General features: G+C 35.7%; 2 protein-coding genes across 11 annotated transcripts in view; one reads left to right on the forward strand and one right to left on the reverse strand.

Moving 5' to 3' along the window:
- Window positions 1-491: 491 nt before the first annotated feature.
- On the forward strand, window positions 492-2,264 carry pierce1 (piercer of microtubule wall 1). The gene is made up of 3 exons (XM_077223230.1): window positions 492-724; window positions 986-1,064; window positions 1,140-2,264. The coding sequence occupies exons 1-3, from the start codon at window positions 576-578 to the stop codon at window positions 1,320-1,322; spliced, it is 411 nt and encodes a 136-aa protein (XP_077079345.1). The 5' UTR covers window positions 492-575; the 3' UTR covers window positions 1,323-2,264.
- The window catches only part of tjp2b (tight junction protein 2b (zona occludens 2)), a 106,514-nt gene continuing 80,711 nt past the window's right edge, over window positions 1,761-27,563 (reverse strand). For 5 of the 10 annotated variants that reach the window (XM_077223221.1, XM_077223224.1, XM_077223225.1 and 2 more), the window contains 17 exons: window positions 27,111-27,264; window positions 21,660-21,771; window positions 21,256-21,377; window positions 20,509-20,572; window positions 16,641-16,791; window positions 15,940-16,048; window positions 13,715-13,934; window positions 13,284-13,465; window positions 12,674-12,769; window positions 11,808-11,887; window positions 11,489-11,699; window positions 10,930-11,030; window positions 8,745-8,966; window positions 7,365-7,481; window positions 5,363-5,713; window positions 3,565-3,650; window positions 1,761-2,898 (listed from right to left, as the gene is read on the reverse strand). In XM_077223221.1, coding sequence (XP_077079336.1) covers window positions 2,727-2,898; window positions 3,565-3,650; window positions 5,363-5,713; window positions 7,365-7,481; window positions 8,745-8,966; window positions 10,930-11,030; window positions 11,489-11,699; window positions 11,808-11,887; window positions 12,674-12,769; window positions 13,284-13,465; window positions 13,715-13,934; window positions 15,940-16,048; window positions 16,641-16,791; window positions 20,509-20,572; window positions 21,256-21,377; window positions 21,660-21,771; window positions 27,111-27,264 — 2,550 coding nt within the window. In that variant the 3' untranslated portion in view covers window positions 1,761-2,726. Of the gene's footprint in view, window positions 2,899-3,564; window positions 3,651-5,288; window positions 5,714-7,364; window positions 7,482-8,744; window positions 8,967-10,929; window positions 11,031-11,488; window positions 11,700-11,807; window positions 11,888-12,673; window positions 12,770-13,283; window positions 13,466-13,714; window positions 13,935-15,939; window positions 16,049-16,640; window positions 16,792-20,508; window positions 20,573-21,255; window positions 21,378-21,659; window positions 21,772-25,670; window positions 25,861-27,110; window positions 27,265-27,563 lie in introns of those variants that run through there. The other 5 variants (XM_077223226.1, XM_077223228.1, XM_077223229.1 and 2 more) reach the window with 2 other exon arrangements.

Raw genomic sequence — 27,563 nt, forward strand, 5'->3', positions numbered from 1 at the left:
TATATTTTTATCAATATTTAGAGCATTTAATGTTTGGTTAAATCTGAATGCAATAAAATATATTTGATTTTTTTTTTTTTTTTGAGAAAGAGGTTGTCTTGGAGTATTTTTTATGAAAATGTAAGTATTCACTCAGTATAAAGGCCTGTTGTTGTTTAAATATACCCCCCCCAGCCTAAAGCCTCGTCCCAGACTAAAATGGATGTTTGAGCTGTTTTAATTGAAAGCAACTTGCACTGACATAGGCCTATATTAAAATTAATGTTAGTGCCATTGTTTTGTCTCAAGATGCACACAGTAATGTTTTTTCTATAGGGCACGTTTAAAAGCTACTTAATCTAAAAGGCATATTAGCAAACCCCTGTCTGTGAAACCAGGCCAAAGAGTTTTACTTTATAACAACCTGGCAGCTTTTTCTATTTTTTCTATATTGAAAAACAATTTTGTGAAGAAATTACCAACAAAAGACGGAGCGGAGGCACATGACGTCACCTAGTTACAGTGTTGATAGCAACCAATCACTCGCACTTCTCGCAGGGAATGTCTGGGGTGAGCATCGACCCACAAACGGAAACATGGACGATCATTCCGCAGATGAAGGGACAAGGACGGAACCTGAAGTGTTAGCTGATGATACATTTGAAATAAAGACAAGCGATGTGTACAATGTGGATAAAAACTTACCAACTCGCTTTTATAACCCGGAGTGTTTCAGAGGATACAGGTGAGAGTCATGCAGCCGCAGTGCATCATGTAATCTAACGTTAAATCTGAAATAAATATAACGTTATTTATGCGTTCGTTAATTCATATAAATACGAATATTTGTTCTTTAGAGGCATAGATGAGGCTAATTCATATCTATTTATCTAGATAAAATACGTAGCCTACACTATAATTGGTCCATATTCATAGAAATAAGTAGGCTAAATAAAAGTATTATACAAGAAACAATGATCCTAATAAGCCTCGTTATATTTTTCAGCCAAAATATGATCAACCCTCTGTACCAAACAACAAATCAAACATATGGAAGCAAAAAACCAACAGTTCATGAAATGCCGGTAAGTATAGCCTACACAGCCATATTAATAAGATTATTCACACATTCGTATTTACACCCACCGTTTATTTTTCAGACAATATTTAAAGGAAGTCGTCGGAAGTTTTCTGAGCATCTTCTGAAAAGTGGCATGTACAGAGAAAACGGCTTCAACACCGTGTTGGACAAGAGCCGACTCACTGGACCCAACACTACCACTGCGTTTCATGACAGAATCAATTTCCATTGCTTATACCATACATATGGGAAATCTCAGTAAAATACAGTCAATTTATTCTGTATATAACAAAGCAGTCATGCTAATTTGATGCTAGTAGGGGTTGGATTGTCATTTTTCTGTGCAGACATAACTTTCTGTTATGGTGTTTAAAGGGATAACACACCCAAAAATCTTCATTTACTCTCCCTTCAAACCTGTATGACTTTCTTTTAGGTGAAACGTAAAAGATATTTTGACAAATGTGATTTATACAATGGAAGTCAATAGGCTCACATGTTAATTGGTTTTCAAGGTTCTTCAAAATATCAGATTTGGAATGACCTGAGGTGAGTAAATGCTCACAGAATTTTCATTTTTGGGTGAATTATACTTTTAATTAAATAAAAATCGATCCATTACATTTATAGCCTACTGTGTGTGATGGATTCCAAAACACTTCCTGTTTGAATATTAAAAAAAACCACACAACTAAGTCAAGAAAGTCAATATAGTTTATTTTATTTGGTGTAGTAGAGTGAAATTCCACAGTAGACCTGAACGTAAAAGTCCAGGGAAAATTCTCTCGGCGTGTGACCCTCACACACAGTGGAAGCCATCAAAATATAATCCACGAGTTTTAGAAGCACTTTGAACCAATGCGTGGAGGTAAAGCGGACTAGCCTACAATCAAGCATGTGAATAACGTAATGCAGTGGGGTTGAAATAAGACAAACCGTGACATCAGCACTTCCAATAGCTTGAACCAACCAGCATCCACCTGAATTGTGAAGTGTCCCTTCGGAAACAGAACTCATTTGTCGTTGCTGTCGCTACACTGAGGATACGGGCGAACGGTATTAAGGGTTTTGGTGTTGACTTTTTCCCTGTTTTTCCTTGGAGCTGTAAGCAGCAAAAATATTGTCCAGAGGGCTGGATTGTCAAGTCCACAAACCTCCAACATTATTCGTAAAGTAAAAGGCACTTCAAAATGTTGTAACAAAATCCAGTGTATTGTCTTACATCATATAACACACATGATCAGAAATGAAGGAATGCAAAGATACTGTAGTATAAACCTTAAAGAGAGTGACTTTTAAAACAGTTTTGCTTCAGGCTTATAAAAAGAAAGTAACAAATAGCTGGTTTGTTGCACACGACAGGTTTAAGGTTTTCATGGAGCGAAGACTCGTGGCGAGACGTTTCTGTAGCGTTGCAGAAACTGAAAAAATTGCATAGGCAAGAAAACATGGTTCTGGAATCACACAGAAGGAAACAAAACGAATTCAAATATAAGATTCTATCCACACGGACAGAAAGTTTAACTTCTTTGAAGTGAAAAAGACAAATATACGCGTGAGAAACTTAAAAGCAAACGGGACTTCCAAGTCAGCAGCAGCAGTTTTGGTGCAGGGCGGCGCCCCGGTGGAATGGTGAAGCTGTGCAGTGAGCCGAATAAGAGGAACTCTACAGCTCAGTGTCCTGATACTTTTGTGCTGTGGTGTAATAGCCGCGCTTGGTTTGCTCCGCCAGCTGCTGTCGAATCTCCTCCCCGGGCTCCTCTCCAAGGCCGAGCGGGCGGCTCTCCATGTATGGCAGCTTGGAAGGAGGCGTCTGGGGCTCTGGTCGCGAACTGGAGCTGGACGCAAAGCAAGCGGAGCAAGATCAGTGAAAAATTTAGCAGACTTTTTCACACTGAGAGGGATAACTAAAAATGATATTTACTCACTTACTCACTCTCAAGTTGTTCCAAACCTGTATGAATTTCATTCTTCTGTTTAACAGAAGACTTTTATAGTATGAAAAAAAAGAAGTACTTTGAAAGTCAATGGGGCCCATCAACTGATTGGCTACCGACTTTTCAAAATATCTTCTTTTGTGTTCAGCAGAAGAAATAAATTCATAAAGGTTTGGAACAACTTGAGGGTGAGTAAATGAAGTCCCCCTGTGGTGAAAATATGTCATGTGGAAAATTCATAAGTCAACACCATGGCTAAATATTATCTCCTCAAAACTGCAGTGAACCAAAGATAAAACACGGTTTGAAATCACTGGTGTTTCTGAAGTCACAAACTACTAACCAATCACATCAACGTGTGATCATCAGCAAATTTGCCGCGTTGAACAACAAAGATGTACTTGGTTTGAAAGTATGTGAACTGTACTTCATACATCGCTATACTATGAACAAATACTATAGACCTTTATCGCCTGCAAAATTTCGCTTATAATAGCCATTATATAGCCATACATTTTGAATAGAAATTAAAAATTTCACACTTTCAGAACAAAACAAAACTCTTACCCGATAGGTTGTGGCCTGCTGTGGTCCAGTTTCTGAGACTTCTTGGGGACGGCATAGATGTCTGGATGTTTCTGAGCAATCTCCACCTGAAAAAAGACAATACAGTATGAACGCATCAGAATTGCTTACTTATACTTTGGCAGAAAATTAGTCAATCAGATCTGTGGTTTGCTACATACAATTGGTATTTATAATTTGGGTGCAGACACATTCTTTTTTATTAGACAACATTTTTACCATCAAGCCAAGGTTAATCATCAACACTTTTGGACTATTTTTCCATGAGAGTGTAAATTTTGATTTATAATTTTATTTTTAATATATAATGTTTTGAACATTAAAACATTGGGGGGTGAAGTTGCAAGCACGTTAAACTTCACAATAATAATTGGGAATGTGCTAATTAGATTAGGAAATAGAATTAGGAGTGATGTTTTTTGGCGCTCTATGATGCTTGACAGTCACACAGATTTTTTAAAGCACCACAAAAAAACATGAATTAACTCAGGGCTCGACATAACGCTTGTCTGGGACAAGTGGACTTTTTGAAAGGGCAAGTGAAAGATAATTTTACTTGCCCGATCAGACAATAATTGTGATTTTATTACATTCAATGTAAACAGCGATTGATAATGGGTAGTGCATTTCTGGTAACAACGTCGCGTTGTTTTTGTTCTATTTCACCGACGAAAATAATTCCAAAGAAAAGCAACAGCAGCGCGTGTTTTGTTACTGAATGATTCAGCGTTTTGAACGATTCTTTTATGAATGACTCAATGATTCACTAATTAAGACGATCACTTGCCACCCCCTATTGGCGGTTTAGTTTCATGTTTAAGTATTACATTTTTTTATTTGTATGTTCCAAACATCAATCTCATGAGATTATTTATTGCAGTTGTAATTTTACAGTGCAAATTATTTAATTTCATGGGTAACAGCCCTATAGGGACTTCTTATTATAACTTAATTTATTGATCAAATGTAAGAATTTGAAATGAAAGATGATGCATAAATTTAATAAGGTAATACAAATTCTCTTTATAAAAATTGATAACACTCTGGGGTAAATATCACAAATATGAAGATTTAAGTATGTAAAATCTGAAAATATTGCTTCAGAATAAATATATTTACACACCCCGACACCCCGCCCCTCCTTATATTTTAAGAGTAATTTTTAGTAATTTCGTTATGTGCTTTTGTCATTTTTTAATTAATTAATTTTTTAATATTGCTATTTAGGTTTAAATTTATTTTTTATTTATTTAGTTGTAGTTCATTTTAGTTTTTATTTATTTCCAGTTAATAATTATAGTGCTTTAACTTAAAACTTATTTCAGTTTATTGCAAGGGCAACATTTCTAATTTTCAATTTCAGCTTTATTTCAATTAATGGTTTTAATTAACAGCAAAAGCCCTCCAACTAAACAACTTTACTTTTTAAATTCCATTAAATTTATTTGTATAGCATTCAATTTGATATTGTGTATTTTACAATTTGCAAATATTTTGTTCCAAAGCAGGTTTAAAGACAACAGAAAAAACACAGATCAAAGGAAAACGCCAATTTTAAATTAAACAATGATTTAAAAATTCCACAGAATTTTTCACAGAATGAAAAAAAATAGTGATGCACTTTTTTTTAGCAACTGGATGATGATTGTAAGGGACACATAAAAGCCAGAGCAAATTGTCTTTAATAAATGTGCTACTATGCCAACCTAGCATCAGAGGAGACTGACGAAAAGTCGTTGTACTGGTCTTCATGCAAAGCCTAAAGATGATGAAACCTCACCCTGGCGTTCTGGGCCTCTTGGATCTCCAGAACTCTCTGGTTCCGGGCGAAGTGATCCATCTGCTCGAAGGCCTTCACTTTGCCCCGGAAAGACCTCTGAGAAGGATCGTCGGGACTGTCCCCAAGGGGTTCATTGTCCCGTACCGGGGGGCTGTTTACGAGGCCTCTGGAGCTGCGGGACGCGTAGGTAGGTTTGAGTGCTGGTGGGGGAGGAGGAGGGGGCTTGTTTTTTGCCGGAGAGTCCTGGCTGCGCGGGTGCTCGCTGCTTGCGGGACTGCTTGAACGAGAGTCGTAGTTTCGAGAGGGGTCGTAATGCCCCCGCGACACCTCCACTTGTGACAACACTTTTACCTGAAAGACATTTGAATATGTGTTTTAGAGAAAAAAAAGAGGCACTCAAGTTAAAAGAAGTTCAACTTTTAAAAAAGAATGGCCCCTTAAAGCCAATTCACACCACACCAATAAGACAGCATCAGACACTTCGTCAGGTTTTGTCGGATCCCTATTGGCATCGGTCAGAGCTTGTTTTCGCTGATCAGAATGTCCGAGAAGTGACATGCTGTAATCTGGTGACTGTCGGCGTTGGTCTGCGTCTGTCGGTGCAGTATGAATTGGCCTTAAAACCACAGGTAAAGGCCAGTTTAACACTGGATTAAACAGATTTAATGCATCTACTCAGGGTCACCACTGCTGTATTTTCACACTGAGATCCATGATTCCAAACACAAAACCTACAACAGCAACACTACCAGTACAATCTCCAACACTAACTACTAATCGTGCCAGTTTTTCTATAAACACTGCCAAAACACTAAAACTACCATTAACACTTTACAATAAGTTTTAATTCTTTAACATGAGTTATTTCATTAGGTACCATGAACCCGTTATTGTTCATCAAAACTATTAAAAATGAATTTTGTTCACTGAAATAAAGCTGGAGTAAAATAAAATAAATATTAGATGAAATTCTTGGAAATGTTGCCTTTGCAACTAAATTAAAAAAACAGAAAGTACTGCAACTGAAATAAAAATAAATAATGCTAAATAGATATATTAAAAAACAAAAACTAATAAAAATGACAGAAGCACATAAAAGTATTAAAACTGAGACTAAAATGAAAACCTAAAAATAAAAGCTAATTCAAAATATGTATAAATAGTAGAGTGGTATATAAATAATCCTAAATAACCCCGCCATGAATTAAAAATAAATAATTTCTACATATATCAATACATTTTTAACATATTTAAATATATTTAAAGTATAATAAATATATATCAAAATATTGATATAAATAAAATACATTAATTTTCATTCATTATGAAAAAATATGAATTACAAATAGCTTAATTATAAATTAAACAAAAAATATATAACATATTATAATATAATATAATACCAGATAAAAAAATGCTGTAAAAATTACATTTGAATTAACAAATTAACTGAATTAATGTTATTGAGTTGAACCTTATTGTAAATGGTTACTAAACTACTTTAACACCAATTACCATCTTTGTTTTTTTTACATCAAGGTCACATGTCTGACATTAATTATTCAAAATCAACTGGATTCTGACTTCTGTCAGAAGTAAACGATTGCTTTCGAGTAAACTACACTAGTTATTACCACAATGTGCCACTGAGCTGCTGCGAGATGATTCTGAACTGCTGGAAAAATGGTTGCGCCAAATCAGGCCGTTCTTCTGCATGAATGCGGGGTTAGTCAGGGGAAGAGTTGTGTTAGTCTGAGTGCGTTTATCATCTTTACAGCAAAGTTTTGAGTCTCTACAAAGCATTATAAATGGATGCATGCAACTGCATTACATAATAAAATATCAATGCAACAATATTCCTCTATTTAAAGTGTGGCATAAGTGTCCAAAAATGATTGTATGCAATTTTAGTTTACTCTTTTGACACTAGTCTAATATCTGGTAAATGACGAGTGGTGTTTTTAAGAAAGGAAAGGCACTGGGGAGCGTGACATGAGCTCACCTTCGCTGGGTCAGGTAGGAAGGTGGACATGAAGGGGGGACTAGCCTCGGTCAGCATCTCTCTGCTGCCCACCCTGCGGATACGACCTCGAATCTCTGGGCTGGACTTCCTGAGGATCTGGAGGGGGAGAATTCAGATAACATAGAAAGACGACTAGGCAGGGAAATGCATTTATTCATGCATACACACAGAAATGTGTTTGTCTTGGGTCAACAATCTAGCAAACTTCTGATTTAACATTAACATTCATTCATCCATCCGTCTATACGGTTCCCACACCTTTGTTTTGACCAGTTAATATCCATGACCAGTCTATAATATTCCAGTCCTTCATGAGGACTAAAGGACTTTAATTTTGTAAAATTCATGTTCATGTCTTGTCCAGGCCTTTTAAAACCCAATTTCTGTAATATTATTTTAGTATTATTATATACTGTTACAGTATTTATTCATATTTTGAATTTACTTTTATTTTATATTTTCAGTTTTCATTGTAATTGTAGTTTTTGTACTTAAGTCTTTTTTTGTTTGTTGAGTAATTCTAGTTCTTCAACTTCAACTTATTCCAGTTAGTTGGAAAGACAACATTTCAAATTTTATATCTATAATCTAACTATATCTTATATATATATATTTTATTTTAGCTTCATTTCAATTAACGAAAAGTAAAAAAAATGTAAAAAAAATTTAATTGTTTTTGGATTTTTAATAGTTTTAGTGTTGGTTAACGACACTGACATTAGTTAACAATCACAACACTGACTCCCTGATATTTCCAGGTTTTTCATAAACTTAATAATGACATTTGCAGGAATAATCATAATCCGTTACCCTGGAGTAAATATTTAGTGATCAGTAATGTTGTAGTTCCAGCATCTAACAGAAGGGGGCAGAAGAGTCTGCTTTTTGCATTTACAGATACTCTGAATGTTTTTTTTGTGTGTGTTTTTTTGAAAACATGAATTCCACATGATTTGCCATGTAAACTCATTGTCATGCACTTCTTGCACTTACTGCAGGTAATACATGCATGACAAGTGTGTGCTGGTGTCTTATGCTCAATATGAAAATGTATTTCCTTGCTGGCTTGACCTCTGCTGTCTTGCTTTTAGCACACAGCTGACTTTGTGCTGATCTAGGCAACTGTGAGGGATGCCGTCGCAGCAAGCATGTTTAAGTGTGTAGATGTCATGCAGTTCACCATCACTGTGAGGGATGCATGTGTCCATATGTCTTCGGCCATGATAAATAGCCATCAATGTTTTGGAATTAGTATGCATGCATGAGTGTGAAAATGTGCGCATATTCCCTGATATTTCCAGGGTTTTCTATGACCGTGGGAACCCTTTAGATATGTTAAATGTGAGTGCACGTGCTAACCTCCTCTGGCATGACTGGCTCAGAGGAACGGCTAATGGCCGACACCCGCTGGCGGTCGAGCGGTTCGTCCGCTTCGTTATCTGTGTAAGTCCCGCCCTCATCCGCCGTGTCTTCGTAGTCGCTGGCCAGCCGACTGTCCATGCTGAGATAGTCAGCGCTCATCGCCGAGAGATACGACATGCGGTCGTCGTGAACGTCAAGGTCCCCCTCCGTCCCGTCCAGCTAAAAGAGACACATGATGGATCTTGTGTACAGAGAGGAGTGAAAACAAACGAAAACACAAAAACAAAACAGAACGAAAGCTGTAGAGCACCACTGAAGAATGATGAACAATAAAAAGCACAGAAAAACAAGAGGAATGTCTACCATGATTTTCAGAAAAGGAAGACGTGCATTAGCAGGTAAACTATGGATTTACTGTAGCTATAAGGGAAACATTGAGGAATACTGGAAAAGATAAAGTGGGAAAATGTGAATGAAGAAGTCTTAAAGTAAAGAGATGCTGTAAAATGTTGCATTAAAGTTAACATGAAACCATAATGCACAATCCTGGATATAATGTACTGCACATGATTCATCGTGTTAACATTTTAGATAAACGTATATTACTATAACATAAAATTAAATTAGAATTATACTTTTTGGTTTTTATTTTTATTTTAAAGAGGTCATGAATTGAGAAATCAAACTTCCCTTGATCTGTTTATATATAAGAGGTCATTGTACTTTAAAAAAAAGTTTCAAAGAACTCAAAACTTCCTCGTTAGTCCAAAAACAGCTTTTATTGAAACGACTTGTTTCGGATTGTGTCACATTATTATGTCATAGTGCGACGAAAGACCGCCTCTGCAGAAGATCAACACCTACTTCTACATCATTGCCTCTTAAGCCCCGCCCACCGATTCGCACATGTCATGCAGTAGTGAATATGAGACAGATGCAACAATGTCATAAAACACGAATATGATATGAACTATTTGATATGAGTATTTATACTGTAGCACCGCAGTCAAACTGAACAGTTGTGATTTGCTGTTTTTCTTTTGCTTCGACATTTATGCGGTTAATGCAGGAGGTTCCCGGATACAGAAAAAAGCACGTAGAGAACTCTGCTTTTGTTATTGTTTTGATCCCATTCCTGGCAATCCAGAATAAAAGCTTCAGGGAGCGACATTATCTGTTTTGTCATCAGTACAACACGTTTCATTTCATTTAAAACACGAGACTGCAAATGACAATGTATACGTTTTTCACTTTATCGAAAAAGATGGAACTATGAATAGCGTATAAGAACGACAGTGTGACAAACAATGGTACATTCATTCATAATTCAGTTAACACAAATTGTCAATTATACCTCCAAGTACTTACTGATTTTAATATGCACAACTGTTACCCAATTATAGCAGTGGGCGTTAACTTCCAAGTCTTGAATACGGCACGCCCATCAAAACGAAGTGTTTGAAAGAGAGGGTCAGAAACAGGATGGAAAATAGCTTATGACTTCTAAATTAGGATGTTTTTTAATGTAAAAATCTTGATAACATTATGATGGACCTCAGAGAACATTATAAAAAATGAAATGCAGTTCATGACCCCTTAAATACTTTAGATTGAAATCATTGGTCTCAATATCACAATTAAGTAAACGTGGTGAATTTTTAGTAATAATTTCCCTACTTCTGTTTTGAAAGGATGTTGGCAGGTGTGAAATATTTTAGGTGTTACCTTATTTAGTCTGTTTCTAACTTTTGCTCTTCATTTTCCTTTGCAGTCTTTTTTTTACATAAAAGCAATACAATATTATTATTATTATTACAAGCTATAATTTTATACTATTTTTATATTTTGTATATTATATAACATTATTACAAGCTATAAGTTTGTATTTGCATTTGTATATATTACATTGTTGTATTACATAATTATAATATTATTTAGTAATTGTTATTATTATTAGAATAAACTTTTTACAAGTAATAGAATAGTGGCACTGCATAACAGAACTGACCTTTCTAATTTGAATGATTTCAGTGATGTCCTGCATTTATTCTTTTTCACAGAAATACATCAGATGGCAAAAGTAAAATAGGTTGTAAACAGTGTTTCATGTTGACTTTAAGAGAAGATTTTGTTTCAGAGTGGATAGAAGGTGATGGAGAACTATAACGTCCACTGTTTTTACCTTCCCCTCCGAGACCCACACAGCGTGTGTCTGCTGGTCACGTATGGTCTCCTTCAAACTGCCATACCAGGCATCATTAGCAGAGTTCAGATCGATAACAGCTAACAGTCCGATGGGGGAGGGAGAGAGAGAGAGAGAGAGAGAGAGAGAGGAAATCAAAACATTTCGATTTGGGTCATCTGTCTCTGGGTTCAACCTGATCTATTTATCTCACTGTGTTTCCATCTGCTGCTTTCAATCATTTGGTGATTTTCGAACTGGAATCTGTGTCAGTTTTCATTGATATATGCCAATCACAATATTTGATAGCTACTCTTTACTGCTCTTGCCCTGAATTCAGAATTCAAGCATTTACAATAAACAGAATCCTATTATAATCTGCTTGTTCATGCTAAACTCACCTCCACAATGCTACAATGCAAAATAATGCTAAAGAAAATCTTTAATTAAATTAAATGAACTATAAAATACACGTACATTTCCACAAAATAACCTTTCAGAGAGAAAGTCATCAAAAAGTGAGCTTTTTATACGAGGTGTCTGGACACCCAGGACTGACCGGTAAACAGGTGTGAGCAGGTTTTCCTGAGCTTCAGAGCCTGATCGTAGAGTTTGCGGGCACTGCGGTTAGAGCTGGGGATGACTCTCTGTCTCATCGCCTTCACCCCAGGTTTGCTGTCCGGGCTGAAGAGGATGACTATGGGGTACCACTGCGTGTAGTTCAGGGTGTCCACAGCTTTAGGAGTGACGTCCAGGAGAGCGTGCTTGTCCTGCATCAATGACAAAATGGGTTAATGAAGGATACATGTACAGTTCAAAAGTACATTCGACTCTAATGCAAGTTTTGGTCATTAATTTGTGTGTGATTACACAATCACCTGTTCAATGATCTGTCGAATAGTGTTGAGACGAACCACCCCAGAGGATTTTTCCGACCCCGCATCCTTGGGTTCTGTTTCTGATGTGCCATTGGACAAAAACAACAAGTATAATCAAACTACAAATACTTCACTCAATATGTACAATGCAACAAATTATTATTTTTATTAAAATGTAGCTGAAGCGCTAACATTTTAGCTTAAAGTCTTAAGCTGATGTCACACCAAGCTTTATTATACATTCACATGCATACAAAGTTTATATTCATGAAAAATGGCTACACAAGAATATGCATCGTGTTTTTTCATAGAAAAAAGACATTTGATCAACACAATCTAAATTAAACTTAGACTGAAAATAAATGAAACTCATTTTTGGAGTTTCACATGTGAACATTATTAATATAACTTTGTGTTATTTTATAATTATATTTATTTATTTATATAATATTTAATTAATGTATTTTATATTTAACATTTAAAATGTATTGTCATTTAAATTAATAATTTAGTATTATTCCAAACAGATGTTCAAAGCATGACATCATATCAGGTTATTAATATTTATTATGGTGTCAGAAGTCATTTTGCATGCTTAAAATCTAGTGTGACAATCCTGTTATTGATGGGGAAACGCTTCATTTTACAGTACGTTAACTTACGTGTACTTACAGTGTACTTACCTAAGAAAGTACTGGGTAATACAAGGTAAGTACATGGGTTAAGGTTAGGTTCAGGGTTAGAACCTAGTTATTACCCAGTTATTGTAATTACTATAATAAGTACATAGTATGTACATGGGGAACAGGACTGTAAAATGAAGCGTTACCATTGATGGTATCACAGAGACAGTCTCATGAACTCACTGGCAATTACAAACTGGTCCGGAAGCTCAGAGGCCAGTTTTTCACTGGCAGCATCAGCGATTGGTCCAAACAGCACAACCGGCCTTCGGAATCCCGCTATGGGAGGAACACAAGGTTTACACCAAGGATTTCACACTCGAGGTAATCTGTTTTAGCCTGACTAAAGTACAGAATGGTTTCTGTTAATGGTAATAAACACTCCTTTAGCTATGTAAATAGGGTTCAGAGAGGATTAAAGAAGAGTCTTGACTGATGATTCAAAACAGCCTTTTTTAAATTCTTGACTGTGGGCTTCTGTCAAATAAATCATGATGATTTTATTAGTTTTTTTTGTTTTTTTTTTACAGCATGTAGAAAGCAATCTCTCTCAGTGATGAGCCCATTTTTCAAACATATTAAAATTTTCTCAGCTGCACAGACTTTCATTAACGGTACTAGGCCGGTCAGCTCGTAAGATGTGTGGTAAGAAGTCATAGTCTTATTGAGAAAGTTTATTGTGTAAACGATACAGGTACCATGATAAGTAAAATACTTAAAATGTTACACACACACACACATATATGTATGTATATATACACACACACACACACAAACACACACACTCACACACCTTCTCTCAGCACCACCCTCTCATAGGCAGGGAATCTTGTGGCGACAGCAGCAGAATTTTCCTCTCGGCTCTTCCGCAGGTCTTTCTTCTTGGCCGCCCTCTGACCACGTAGTCTCCAGAAGTCGGCTCGGTCACTTCCTGAGCCCTTATGTGTGTTCTGGACATTTGCTATCTGCTCCGCTCTGATCGGCACAGGAGCAAGGATTATAAGTAGAAAAAGAGAGAGATAGATCATTATAAACCAATGATTTGTGCATTTTTGCAAAGTCTGCTATCGGGTTTTGTCCTATATACAAAAATATTTCAATAATTCAATTCAATGTTTGCTCTATTTCCAGGTTAAAGGCTTAAACACAGTTTAGCTTCGGCATAGTTTGACATATATAGCTTTTAATCTCAGGCAAAGATTGTCCATCCTTTTCCGTTCTCACCTGCTCTTGTTGGGAATGATACCCTTCTCCAGCAGCTGGTTGAATTTTCCCAAGCGGATGGCCAGCCAATTTCCCAGTTTGCCGTCATATAAGGTGTCCACCACCTTGAGGATCTCCCCCCGGGAGAAGGCGAGACACTGAGGCAGCTCCTTCTCATACTCAAAATGGGTCCGGATGAAAAACGAGTCCCCTCGACCGGATACCAAGATGTCTTCATAAACTAGGACACAACAAAGAGACATAAGCTCCCAAACATGCCTCACACTCAATTCTTTGGGATTAATTTAAAGTGCATGTAATTGCAATATACATCAGAAGAATAAGACTAATTCAAATAAATAAAAATGTAAAAATAGATAAAAAATAAATAAACAATTATAATAAAACATCAAAAGTGCTGTAAATAGTTAAACAAATAAATAGATAAAACAAAAAAAAACAGAAAAACAGAATAAATAGATAGATAGATAGATAGATAGACTAATAAGCAAATCTATCTAAAATAAGTAAAAATCAAAAGGTTTTGTAAAAATAAAAAATACATGGACAAATAATATATAAATAAAGAGAAGCACAAAATTTAAATAGATAAAAATGAATACATAAATCAAAGGTTCTGTAAAAATTAAACGTATATAAATAAATATATAAAATATATAATAAGATAATAAAATATAAATAAATACAAAATTAATTAATAGATAAACAAATTATATATAGATAATAAATAAATAGATAAAAATGAAAATAATAAATAAATGAAATTCAGAAGGTTATGAAAAAATAAAAATACATAAATATAAAATATAAATATAAATAAATAAATTCATTCATTAATAAATGAAACAGGATTTTCAATCTACCAATCTCTCACTCTCTCCAAAAGTAATGCTGTAAATTAATTCTGTAGGTGAATGAATTTCCTTCGTGAATTTTAAAAGGGTGATTCAGTGTCATTCGAGGTTAAAATTAACAGCGGTCAGAGTTCCTCTAGTGGTGCCGTCACCCTCTTGATTAAAGCTCTGACACCACATCTGACTCGGCTCAGACCAAATGAGCTTCAACCCCTGACAGTGCCAGTCCTCGCTTTCCCATGAGACATCCACACCATGGAGAGACAGAATGAGAGAAATAGAGATGAAGACAGGGAGTGAATGCGCTGGAAGGATGGCATGACAGCAGAAAAAGAGAGATAGAGCAGAGAGAGTAGTATCAGTTCCAACAGTAGGGGTCAATGCTGACGTCCCGCTGTCTTGCGTCGGATTAGGAACTTGTTTTTGGTTGGACTTTTTTCTGAAAGTTTCACAGCTGGGGTTGAACCAATAAACATTCAACACAGGGGTTCATTTACTTCCTCACATAACAGGCAAGAGACAGCACAGATCACAAACATGAAAATCAAGATTTTTGCATGATTGCAAATGTGAGCCACTCTTGACACGGCAGTCCCTGGAAGAGCCAAAACTGGCTACAACTGGTTTTGTACTGATGAGCAACAAGCCGAGGCTTCTCGACAGGCTTTGTGTGTATAGGGGGAAGGGAAGAATGAAGAAAGAGCACTTCAGGGCCTGTTCACACATACAGAAATGTATTAATGGTTGCTAGTCCTACAGTGGGATGCTCTAATGTAGGGCCCAAAAAAGTACTAAAATATAATTTAAAAAATATTATTATTTGTATTTAAAATGTGTAGTAACTAACTAACTAACTAACTAAATAAATAAATAAATAAAGGTACATAGAATTGTACAAGCAAACCAAGTATTTTAGCCTATCTCCAGTGATGACTGTGGACCACAGTTATTATCATTAACAAAAGCTAAAACTAAAACGACTGAAAACATTTCTGTTGATTGAAATAAAGCTGAAATAAATAAAAAATATTAGTTGTAAAACTTAAACTAATCAAAAATTATAAATGCTGCCTTGGCAATAAACTGAAATAAATTCAGTTGAAACACTAACCCCCGGTTTCAGAAACAAGGTTTAAGCCTAGTCCCAGACTAAAATGCATGTTTCAACTAAAAGCAACTTGCACTGACATATCTTAAAATATGCCATTGTTTTTTCTCTAGAAGCACATTAGTAATGTTTTTTCCAAGGCATATGAAAACTAAAAACATAAAAATAAAAGCGAATTCATAATATTAATAAAACTAAAATAACACTGCTGTGGTTGTTTAATGTGTGTGGTGTGAGCAAGGCTCGTGTTCTCTTGCTCTCACCCTCAGTTTTATTCTGTGCCAAAATGGTCACGACCTCACCCCGCGGGATCTCCAGCAGGAACAGCACGGCCTCCTCTCGCACAATACCCCGAAAGTCAACGTTATTCACCTTTAGGGAGAGACGGATAACACACACATGCACATACAGCTGAAAAGGAAACGTGGCATATGCAAATCAAATACAAAGGACATTCTCTTCCCCTAAAAGGATCTTGGAAAACTGTACATGCATGTAGATATAATGTTAACTTAAAGCTCTCTCCCCAATCCACCTAGGGTTTCCTGAAAAATGCCATATAATAAGCACAATAAGGTTAGCTAATCATACGAGATGTCATTTACAATCATTACATTTAAAGATACAGTAAAAAAGTCCAGATTGTTTTATTCTAAGGGTCGAAGAGAGCATGGAAAATGCTCATAAATAATTCAATTACAATTGTTTATGATGCAGTAAACCTCAACTAATATTATGAGTAAACCTCAGGAAAAATACTCAAACAAAAAACCAAACTGTAAAATAAATCCCCTTTAAGTAGTGTTCAATGGCTGGCACTTTCTTACAACTCCATGAATAAGATTATGCTATTATTAATTATGATGCTATATTCTGATTCGAGAAAAACAATAGAAGGCCACTAAATGATCTGAACATTAGTAAGCCATTTCAGCTGATGTCAATAGAAATGTTGATTTTGTACCTTCATGATCTGATCCCCTACGCGGAGACCTTCCTCTTCAGCCGGACTGCCCTCCTGCACTCCTGCTATGAATATTCCCACATCATTTCCTCCAGCCAACCTCAGTCCAACACTCTCTCCTTTCTGAAAGCTCACCATCACTGTGTTGGGCCTAAAAACAGAGAGCGGGGGTTAGGTATTTGCTAACATCTTAATGCGTATGATTAATTTTAATAATTAATATATAAGATTTTTATTTTTTGAAAGAAATGTATACTTTTATTCCGGAGGATGCATTACACTGATCAAAAGTGACACTAAAAACATTTATAATGTTACAAAGTTTCAAAGGGCATTAATAACCCCCTTAACTGTCACGATCCCGTATACGGGATATCTAACTTTACTTCGCTATTACTATTAAATCCTAATCTAATTATGACAAACTATATATCGTTGGAAAGGCCTAAGACTCCTAAATAGATATTTTAGCGCTGTTTTTTTCTTACAAATAATGTATGAACAGTAATATATGAATTTATGACAAGAGTGCGCCACAAAAAACCGACGTCATTACAGGAGTTTCTGACCTTTGTCACAAAAAGTCAACGCACACACTTTTAATAATTGAAACTTTGGTTTTTAATACTAAAAGTTCATAATAAAACATAATCTAGTATTTGTCAATAAAAAAAGATAAAATTTTATTTTAAAAATTAAAGTAAGAAGTCATCATTTGAAAGCTTACGAACTCAGAATTCATCCTGTGAAAACCGTTTTGAAATTGGACGTTGCGTTACCATAGAAACGGTAGATTTTTATTGGGCCCCTCCCCTTTTGGGCATCATCTTTCATAATGTATTATCAAAACCTTTTCTAATCTTGACAAAACACATATTGTCAGAAAGGTCTGAGTCTCAAGGTTCCATATTTAGTGACGAGAAGTGATATTTGGATAGAAATGTATTAATTTGTTATGGCAGAATGCATGCAAATAAATTCAATGGAATTCAATGGCACCCGATGGCTATTTTTGGTATAACGCCTAAACAAAATCTCATGGGAACTTCAATTTTTGTGATATCAACTTTAAATTTGGAACATAACTTGGTTAGATATATAGCTTTCATTTTATAGTAATTTTATAGTAAAAAATATTTTGTAAAATATTTATTTTATATGAATAAAGTATATTTGATTTACTGTAAATTATAACTTTCATAACTTTTTCATACTTTAATTTTTTGAAGTGCTTTCACTTCAGTAATAATCCGCTGATTGTTTTCTTTAAAACAAGACCAAACGTAGGTCTTTATTCCAAAGCATTCTTGAATTACAACCATTTAAGTTTGTATAGTGCATTTTAATGTCAATTATCAAAAGGGGGGTGACAGAAAATATTCATTTTAATCAGTTTAGTTTGAGATGGTACAATCTTACTTTGTCTGATAGAAATGTTAATACAAGAAATGCAAAAGGAACCAGTTTAATAGAAAGACCCCGAAATAAGATGGATACTGGGGCTTAAAAATGATCCAATTTCCATTCATCCTTTCCAAACACACCAAAAACCAAATGCACTGTCATGTCTTGCTCTCCAGCTGAAAGCACCTTTCTCATCCTGTGCTCAGGTAAACACAAACTCTGGTCTCTAGTCTTTAAGCAAAGCGTCTCAGCAAAGCATTGAAATATCCTCTCCCACTGGATACGAGCAGCAGCAGACTGCCTCTTCCTCATGAATATGGAGGAGCTGACGGAGAGGATGATTAAAAGAGAGAGATTGCAGCAGGATCCACCTCGTCTGTGAGGCTGATGCAGATGACCCCCCCATCTCGGTTTCATTTTCTGTGCTTTGTCTTCCTGTCCGCTCTTCCCACCAGTGTGACAGTTTAAACGGCTAGTTCACCTCAAAATCAAAGAGTCCATATTATGCCACTACAAAGTCTTGATTTTGTTTTTGGGACTACTAGAATCGGCCTTCATGCTTGAATGTTCAAATGACACATTATTTTACATGGTTGCAGCATCTCTTTTCGCAGTCTGTCAGTAACAATCTGTTCAGATCCTGTCTCTTTGTCTACGTTCATACTGTCAGTCCAAATCTGATTATTTATGTATCGATTGGAATCTGATCACAAATTATTGACGGCCACATTGTGAATCACAACTGTTCAGATCCGATTTGTGTTTCAATGCCGCTCTTTTGCTTTTCGGAATATATGCATTGGTTTCAATGGCAATGATTTTACGCTGGTAGGTAAGTATACACCAAAAACAACCACCGCAACATGGAGGGGTTTGCAATACAGATGTTGTCTTATTCACAACATGACAATATGTATCCGCTGCGCTTGACTGCAGCGGCAGAAACCGAGGCTGGTAAGCGTGGCTTTATTCCAAGCTGTCGTCTCCGCTTGTTTCAAAACGTGTCTCCGTTATATTGTCATTTTCTGCTCATCCGGCACTTTGCAACAACTCAACCTTGTTTCTACAGCAACTGTCAGCATGTTTTCTATAACAACCTCTGAAGTTAACGTTTTACTTGGTGTGAGAAAGTCACATAAACCGCATGAAATCTGATCAGAGCAATCGGACTGAAACAGATTTCCAGAAATTCTATTTGAATAAGATTTCCACCAACATATGAATGTAGTTTGAAATGAATTTGAAAAAAAAAATGTTTTCATGTGATTCTTGGCCTTTCACACTTATTCAATATTCAAAAAATTGGATTTGGACTGACAGTCCAGACGTAGCCGATGAAACCCCTCCTTCCGAAAAGGCTTCCAACTTGTTTCTGAAATGTCACGCCCCTTAGTTTCAGCACACTACTAATGCAACTCAACCAGGCCTCGCCCCCTTTTTTGCATATGCCTTGGGTGGGAATTATTTAAATGAGGAATATTGTGATGTACGTTTCCAGAGGAAAACTCATGACTACAGTCGAGGCGTTTCAAGGAGTTCAGAAACAGTGCTTAGTGATATAGAGAATAACTCCCTTTGGAGTGACTTTATGATTTGTAACTTTGCAGACCTTTTTCTTTCTCAAACAGCAACATTACACACTAGAGAAAGTTGAAAATGAAAAAGCATAATAGGTCCTCTTTAATAATCAATCTTTTTTTTAATATAAATTAATAACAATAATAACAAATAAGATAGGAATGGTTTTTTTGGGTGGGTGAGGTGAACTGTTACTTTAAAAAAAACAGATATACAGACAAACAGCTACAGACGAACAAGTGCGCTGGTGCTTTGGAGCGTTCATCTGTATAATGCGTAGGGCTGTGCGATTAATCGAAATTGAGTTTCGATTTCGGCTTCCAGCGATTATGAAAGTACGATAATTGAAATAAAACAATTACTATGCCTCAATCCCTTCCTAAATGGCTTAAGGGTCAAATACATGGAAAAATATGTCAATGCTGGGCAAATCCCAGTCGGTTATGTCTTAAATAAATACAAACTGTTGGGAGAAAATAGAATGTGTCGAAAAAAATTAGTATCAAGGATTGTGAAATTGCACTGGTTTTTAAAATTTAGATATCACAGCAACCTTATATCCAGTAAATAGATACGTGATATATATTGCTATCGTTAAATAAATTACTCATCTAAGGTTTTGGTGATATAGCCCACTCATAATCATGTTAAATAATCGTGATCATGATTTTTGTCATAATCGAGCAGCCCTACTAATGTGTGTGTGTGTGTGTGTGTGTGTTTGTGTGAGATGAGTGTGTGGTTGAACTCGAGCCCTATCTACAGATCTAAACTCAGCTCTCAGTGAGTCCTCAGGTTTATATCTAGTGAACAAGATCTTAGTTCAGTGAATAATATCATGCGTGAGGAGGGTTGAACCTGCGGGTTATTCACAGCAACAACTCACCCATAAATGGCCTCGTCCTCTGGGCTCGGTCTCAGCAGGATCTTGGGTGTTGTCTTTAATGCTGCTGCACATTGAATAAAAAATTATTTAGCATTAGTTTAATTCTGAAACAAAAGCAAGCAGACAGACCCGAAAATTAAAATCATAAATACACAATTATGATTAAAATCATAAATGTCACTAAGACACAATAAATGCAGTCTTAGTGAGGATAAGAGACTTCTCCCAAAAACATAAAAAAAATCGTACTGACCCCAAACTTTTGAACGAACCATGCATTTTGCATACATTTTATTTAAAAGATAAAACAAAATGAAATAAATAAATAATGTTCTTATGACTATGCAATTGAGTAGTAGTTTTCTTTGCATTCTAGTGACAGTTTTAGTGACAAATTGAATTATTGTAAATAATCTTCAGATGGTAAAAGTTTTACAGAGGTAAAAGTCAGAAGTAATGACAGATGTTTTCTTTTATAGGAGTTTTGGTGATTTTTGAATCACTAACATCCGTGAGGGTCAAAACACTTAACCTACTGTACGTAATGCTGCAGTTTCTAATGTTTCTGACAACCATTTGTCTGGTTTTATTTGGTCAGCAAAGCCAATTATACTCTCATTTGACAATTGACAAGTATTGCTCATCCTCTGGCAGAGGGTATCAAACCATAATTCATCAATAAACCAAAAGTTTAGGTCTTTTTCTACTATCAAACTATGAGGGATATACAGAGAATCATGTTCCTACGTGGTGGTGGCTCTTCTTCTTGAGGTTCTGCTCTCTCCTCCTGGACTGGAAGCGGCTCCTCTGGAGTTTTGTACGGAGAGGATGTTACAGTGGGCTTTGCAAGTCTGTTCTGAGGGTCCTCCCTAAAAATAAATACAACAACAGATAAATTGCAGTTTTGATCACAGTTTCTGACTGAAAATATAGATATTCCACTAACATTAGACAATTGCTGCTGAATGTCTTGAGCTAACAAATTACTCTTTGTGAAATATTCTGATTGAAAGGTGCATTCAAAAATGCTACTTAGTTTGATACTTTGTTATTTAATAACTGCCCCTCCCCCCTTTTTTTGTTGAGAATAGACGTAAACACGCATTATTCAAACTTAAATGGTTGTAATTCAGGCATTCTTGCAAACGCACCTGGCATTCTCTCGCGCCGCGTCATTAGAAGAGTGTGAGGAAAGGTCAGATTGACGTGACCTTTGGTCATCTTGAGGGGAGTAGGAATGGTAAGACTCCATCTCTGAAATATCTGAAAGAAACAAAAGTCCACAATGAGAAGCGAAAGACTTTCCTTCTTTTAGTTCTGGACAGAAAAGAGACGAGGCCCAGAAGAGACAGAATTAAATGGACCCACAACCACAGAGAACGAACCACCATGTTACTGTCGACTTGGTGTTAATTTGCCAAGATCTGCCCCGTTATAACGGTCATTTCTGTTTATATGCAGTATTCTGTGATTTTCACCACAGGATATCAATGCCTTTTTGACCCAAATCATGGTGATTTACAATGCCAACATGACTCAAATGTCCAGAATTTTATGAAGCTTTCACGAGGAGACTAATAGCAGTGTTATACAGAGGCAGAAGGTGTGTTGGACAGGTGTGATTAATCTTAAGGAACTGAACACCCTGAGAAAGGTAGAGAAAAAAGAAAGACAGGAAGTGACATATACAGCAACTGCCTTGGAGAGCAGAGATGTGTGCAAAAGCAGCTAGTGCTCGCATACATTAAAGATACTTTGATAGTTAAAAGGAACAGTTCACCCCCCAAAAAAAGAAAATAAATAAAATCGGAAATTCTGTCATAATTTACATTCTAAACCTGTATGACTGACTTAACTAATCGTTGCAACCCAATCACAGAGTCAGTAAAAAAACGGAGAACCTTGATCAGTCCAATTCGTGAATGAATCATGCAGTATAATACTAGTTCAATCAGTCAATTAACAGATTATCATTAAATGACAATTTAAGTCTTGGTCTGACTCATATGAACTACTTTTTTTATGTTTTATTATATCATTGTCACAGTTGTTGTATAGAAAATATCTGACCAAATATTCTTCTAAATATTACAAATTTTGCGACGCAAAAGAAAGTAAGTCTTTTATATCGACATGAGGGTGAACTATTCCTGTAACTTCTCATTTTAGAGCTCTACATTGTCCAGGGTAGTTAAGAATTATTTGATAACAAGTAAAACCACCAAAACGCAGAGCAAGGAAAGTGAAGCATCGCCCTGAAAGAGAAAGCAGGACAGAAGTAGTGACGGCCGGGGAAAAAGAAAAGAGTTACTGTGTGGTCTGCTGGTGATCTAAGTGCATGTCCAGTGAATTAACAGAACTCCTCTCGCTCTTCTGAGCGCCGCTGGTGGGCGGTACGCCATGCCTGTCCTGCAAATCTACAACACACTCCATCCATAACAGAGCAAACCAACACTGCTGTCCACCTGCTTCAGAGCTCAGCGGGATCATGCTTAAAAATGATCATATTTGTCTTATATACAGTAAAAAAAAAAAAAAAAAATTGCTAACATTTTTACTCAGGAAGGGCAATGAAATCTGGGATTCAAATTTTTATTTAAACATGAAAAAAACTAATGTTTCAGGGGTTTTAAATATTTCAAACCACCAAAACACAAAAAAAAAAGGGGGGGGGGGGGGGAGTAATATTTTTTTTTAAATAATAAATATTCAACATATTTAAAATATAATTTATACACACACACAAACAATTGACAACTAGAAAGTGTTCAAATACTTTTTCTTAACTAAAAAACAAATTTTGAGCTAAAAACCTACTATTGTGAAATTAAATTATTGACTTTTATCCTCTGTTTATATACACAAATTGTCCTTCATCCAAAGTCAATTCAATCCAACTACGGATTCCAAATGTACTGTTTATATGTTCCCTAAAATCTGCAGCACGATTAAAACGTTTACATATATGTTACATTTATTCTCAATTCAATTTCTGAGCATGCCGTTCAAGAGCGGCATTAAGCGTCACGTTATCGTCTAAGAACAAGAAGCTTTCGAGTTCTGTCAGCTGATTAAAGAAGAAAGTCAATTCAGCATATCACCTCAGTATGTATCTATCTTTTTGGCTTTTATAACATATTCTAAAATTATCCCCCCAAAAAAGCTTTCTTCTCAGGTTGCTAAATTTATTTAAACAGAAAATCAGAAGCAGGATCCCAATATCTTCATTTATTCAGATCAAGCTGAAATTTATTTTTTCCCCCTAACTGTTCTGTACTTGAGGGATTTTCATTCCGATGGGCTATCGGTCAGATTATTTGCGGATTATTAGTCTGCATGTAAACACAGATTCAGGAGAACATCAGGGAGGATCAGGGAGCTGGTGTTTTCCAGGCGTGTTTCTATCTGTTGGGTGGGGATGAAATTACAGTCTGTATCTTACGAGGGGGAGGACAAACCACAGAGTAGAGACAGCTGCTGTACACTCCCTGACTACAACCCAAAACAGCACGGCCAGGACTGGATTTAGTCCGCAGCGCTACTGTGACAACACATGCAGAGCAACAGAGAGAATGGAAGAGAGCAAACATGCATGCAAAGGCTGGCTAGACCCTAGGGCTGGGTGAGATTCCATTGACCATATTTGATATTGCAATATTCTGGGGGGAGAACTCGCTCTCTCTTTCTCTAATATATATATATATATATATATATATATATATATATATATATATATATATATATATATATATGTGTGTGTGTACAATAGAGTAAAACTTTACAATATGGTCCCAGATGTTAAGATTAGTTAAAATGGAACAACAACAAAAATAACTCTAAAGCATTTATTAATCTTAATTTAAATATTTACTAATACATTATTAAAATCAAATGTTTTTATTACTTAAAATCAACAAAGATTAATTTTAACTACCATTAAGACTAACATTAAGCAATGTAACTGTATATATATATATATATATATACATACACACATAAATATTTCTAGATATTATATTTTAAATACATAATACTAACATTTAGTAGTATTTATAATATGTATACTATATTTAATAGTATAACATAATATAAAAATCTATTGATTTTGAAAAATTTTAAAAATATTTCTCACATGACAAAAAAGTGTGATATATATTATGGATATTCCCTATATCGCCCAGACCTAGTGACTGAGAATAAACAAATGGCACTTCCATGGTTCATAGTGTGTAAAAAGACAACATATTAAAAATGTAACTACTGTATATACTTTTGTAACACATGTCCCTGGACTTATTTTATTTCCTTAAAAGAAAAAAATAATTAATAAAAAAACTTGTAATACCTTCCTCCCCCTTCATAACAGTTCATTCAAATCCCAAAGCACATAGTAAAGTCCCACACGACATTAATTTCCCATTGAATATACTGTTTTACATAGAAATAAGCTGCATTATGGAAGTAAAAATGCGTTGTGAATTCCATTGCCATCATGTGATCTTTAAACACAATTACCTGAATTTACATAGAACAATGAAACACATGCAGGGGTGACGGTGCATCATCCAATTGCATACAAAACTAATGGAAGATAAAGACACAGGGGACGGTGCTGATTTACGACAGTAAGCTTTGAGCGTCACGGTTCAACGTGTTCAAGCATGCTACACTACAAAGTCACAGCTTCTTGAATACAATGAACAATAAAAACGAGGAAATAGCTGAAAGCCGGCTATCACATAATCTAGTCAAAATGAAAAGTAGTGCACAATGGTGCGTAAGAGGCAATGAACAGTACATGGTGCATTTTTATGGCAGGGTGTAAATCACATCTCAATTTAACTTCTCCAACCGTCACAAAGCAGCATACACAATGCAGACAGTGACTCATGTTCCACTGCCGATGAATGCAAACATGAAATGGAAATGCATTTAGCTGTTCTGCCTGGCCCCACTTGACAAGCAGTCAAGTACAGTACAGTTTTTCTGTACTGACATTTACTTCCAGCTGCATTTAATACCTTGAGGACGGTAGATCTGTAAAAGCCTGAAGCCATACGATATCCAGCTGTCCCACCCTAATAACAGCTGAAGAGTATGAAATACCATCTTTCCAGACACGGTTTCTCCTTTATGATAAATAAGTCACCACCACACAGACATAACATTGAGCAGACTTATTTATTGTTAAAGAAGGTATTAAAAAAAGGAGGTTAGCATTAAACATAAGAGCACAGTGTGAAAGTTTTACAGGTTTGTTGAGGCACAGTCATGATTAAAGATTAAAGGCAACCAGACTTTATGTTGTGTCTCAGCGGTCCATCAGCTAAAAGTATGACATATCTGTATTATCTGTAAAAAGAGAACACAAAAATAGCATTTCTGTTGTAAGCTGTTTGCTTTTTTGCAGGTAAGCGCTTCTTTCTGGTGTTAAAATATTCATTGTGTTTAAGTGCAAACAATGATGCCTATGTATCTGATAGAAAGGTTAAGATACCTGCTATTAACATCCATTTATGTCCATGCACTTAAAAATAAATCAATAAATAATATATATATTAACTTTTTTTCTTTAAATCAATTTATTATAATTGTTTATCATTTAAATTGATTAAATATATAAAAGCATACAAAATAATGCAATATAAAAAATATAATAAACAATGTAATTTAAAAAATAAAAGTCTTCTTGAAAACAATACACAATTTTAATACATTTATACAGTATGTGAATTATAATAAATTATATGTTATGGCTTCTACTTTTCGATCTGATGTACATTTTCTTTAAAAGTTGTATCTACCACTCAATATTTTAAAAGTAAAACAAAAATACTAATAATAATTTAAATTCAAAAATCATGCAAAAAATAACAACAAAACTATTTGTATGTGCTTTATGTAATAAAAAAAAATGTGGTGCCTTTTTATCTTTTATCAGAAATGCGGGACTTCCTTTAACTCAGCTGCCATATTGAATGTTGCGATTCCTCCCATTCATTTTTCTACAAATGGGTTGTCTCCTTACACTGTCTCTGATGTGGTCCACTAGTGGTCAGATAATCCGAGACGGATGTTAATAGCAGGTATAAATGGAGTCAGTAAATCTCAGCTCTTTGCTAAAAACAATACAGTCTTGTAATTTCTAAATGACTGCGTGTTCCTGTTAAATATACTGTACTGTCAATCTATAACTATACAGCCAGAGTAAGTTTTATAACCCATGTCCGACTGCATTAACGGTATCACCTCTGTAGAAGACCAGACTTATTAAAACCATGGCATATAGTTGAAATTGCGCCAGTGGATGATAACCATGCTCCGACACAGACGGTGACAAATTGGGCTTTGTGCTTCGTCACTCATTTCTAGTCTATTAATAGTGATTCGCATAATTAACTCTAATTTATTACAGCCTCAGTGCCTGGCAAATGTGTACATGATATTACTAATCTGATTTATCAGAGGCAATTCATGCTATCTGCTTTTAATTAAAGTGTGGAGTTAGAGAGCAAACAGCCAGAGGGTGAGCACCACGGCTCAGGAAGCGCTGTAATGAAGACTAGTCTACGGACAAATGCTGCATGATAGAAGAAACTTACCGTCAGGCTCCGAGTCGCTGTCTGCCAGGGCAGGGATGCGCACCAGGACCTGCCGCTGATCTCTCTGGACCACCAGTTGCAGCTTGCCCCGTGATTTCTCAATCAGCTTGCCGGCGTCACTCAGAGAGAGGTTCTCGGTCACCGTTCCGTTGATCTGGAAAACACAAAAGATGTAAAATTAATGGTTCAAGCTTTTATAACGCTAGGGTGCTACTACATGAGTCTGATGTCAAAGGGCTTGAGATTTTAATGTCATTTTGTGGAGGTGTGCGAACAGTCACCCCAACTACAGTATATATACATATATTGACAAGGTTGATAAATCGGCAGATATTTTCCATGATAAAAACATTAATCATAATTATTGATTATCTCCCTTGATACTGTCACTGCATTTACTAATAATATTAATGTCAAATTTAAAATATATTATTTTATATCATGTTATTATTT

The sequence above is a fragment of the Siphateles boraxobius genome, unplaced genomic scaffold (assembly GCF_051911475.1).
Source record: "Siphateles boraxobius isolate OS27281-9 unplaced genomic scaffold, OSU_SipBor_1 9, whole genome shotgun sequence".
Lineage (NCBI taxonomy): Eukaryota > Metazoa > Chordata > Actinopteri > Cypriniformes > Leuciscidae > Siphateles > Siphateles boraxobius.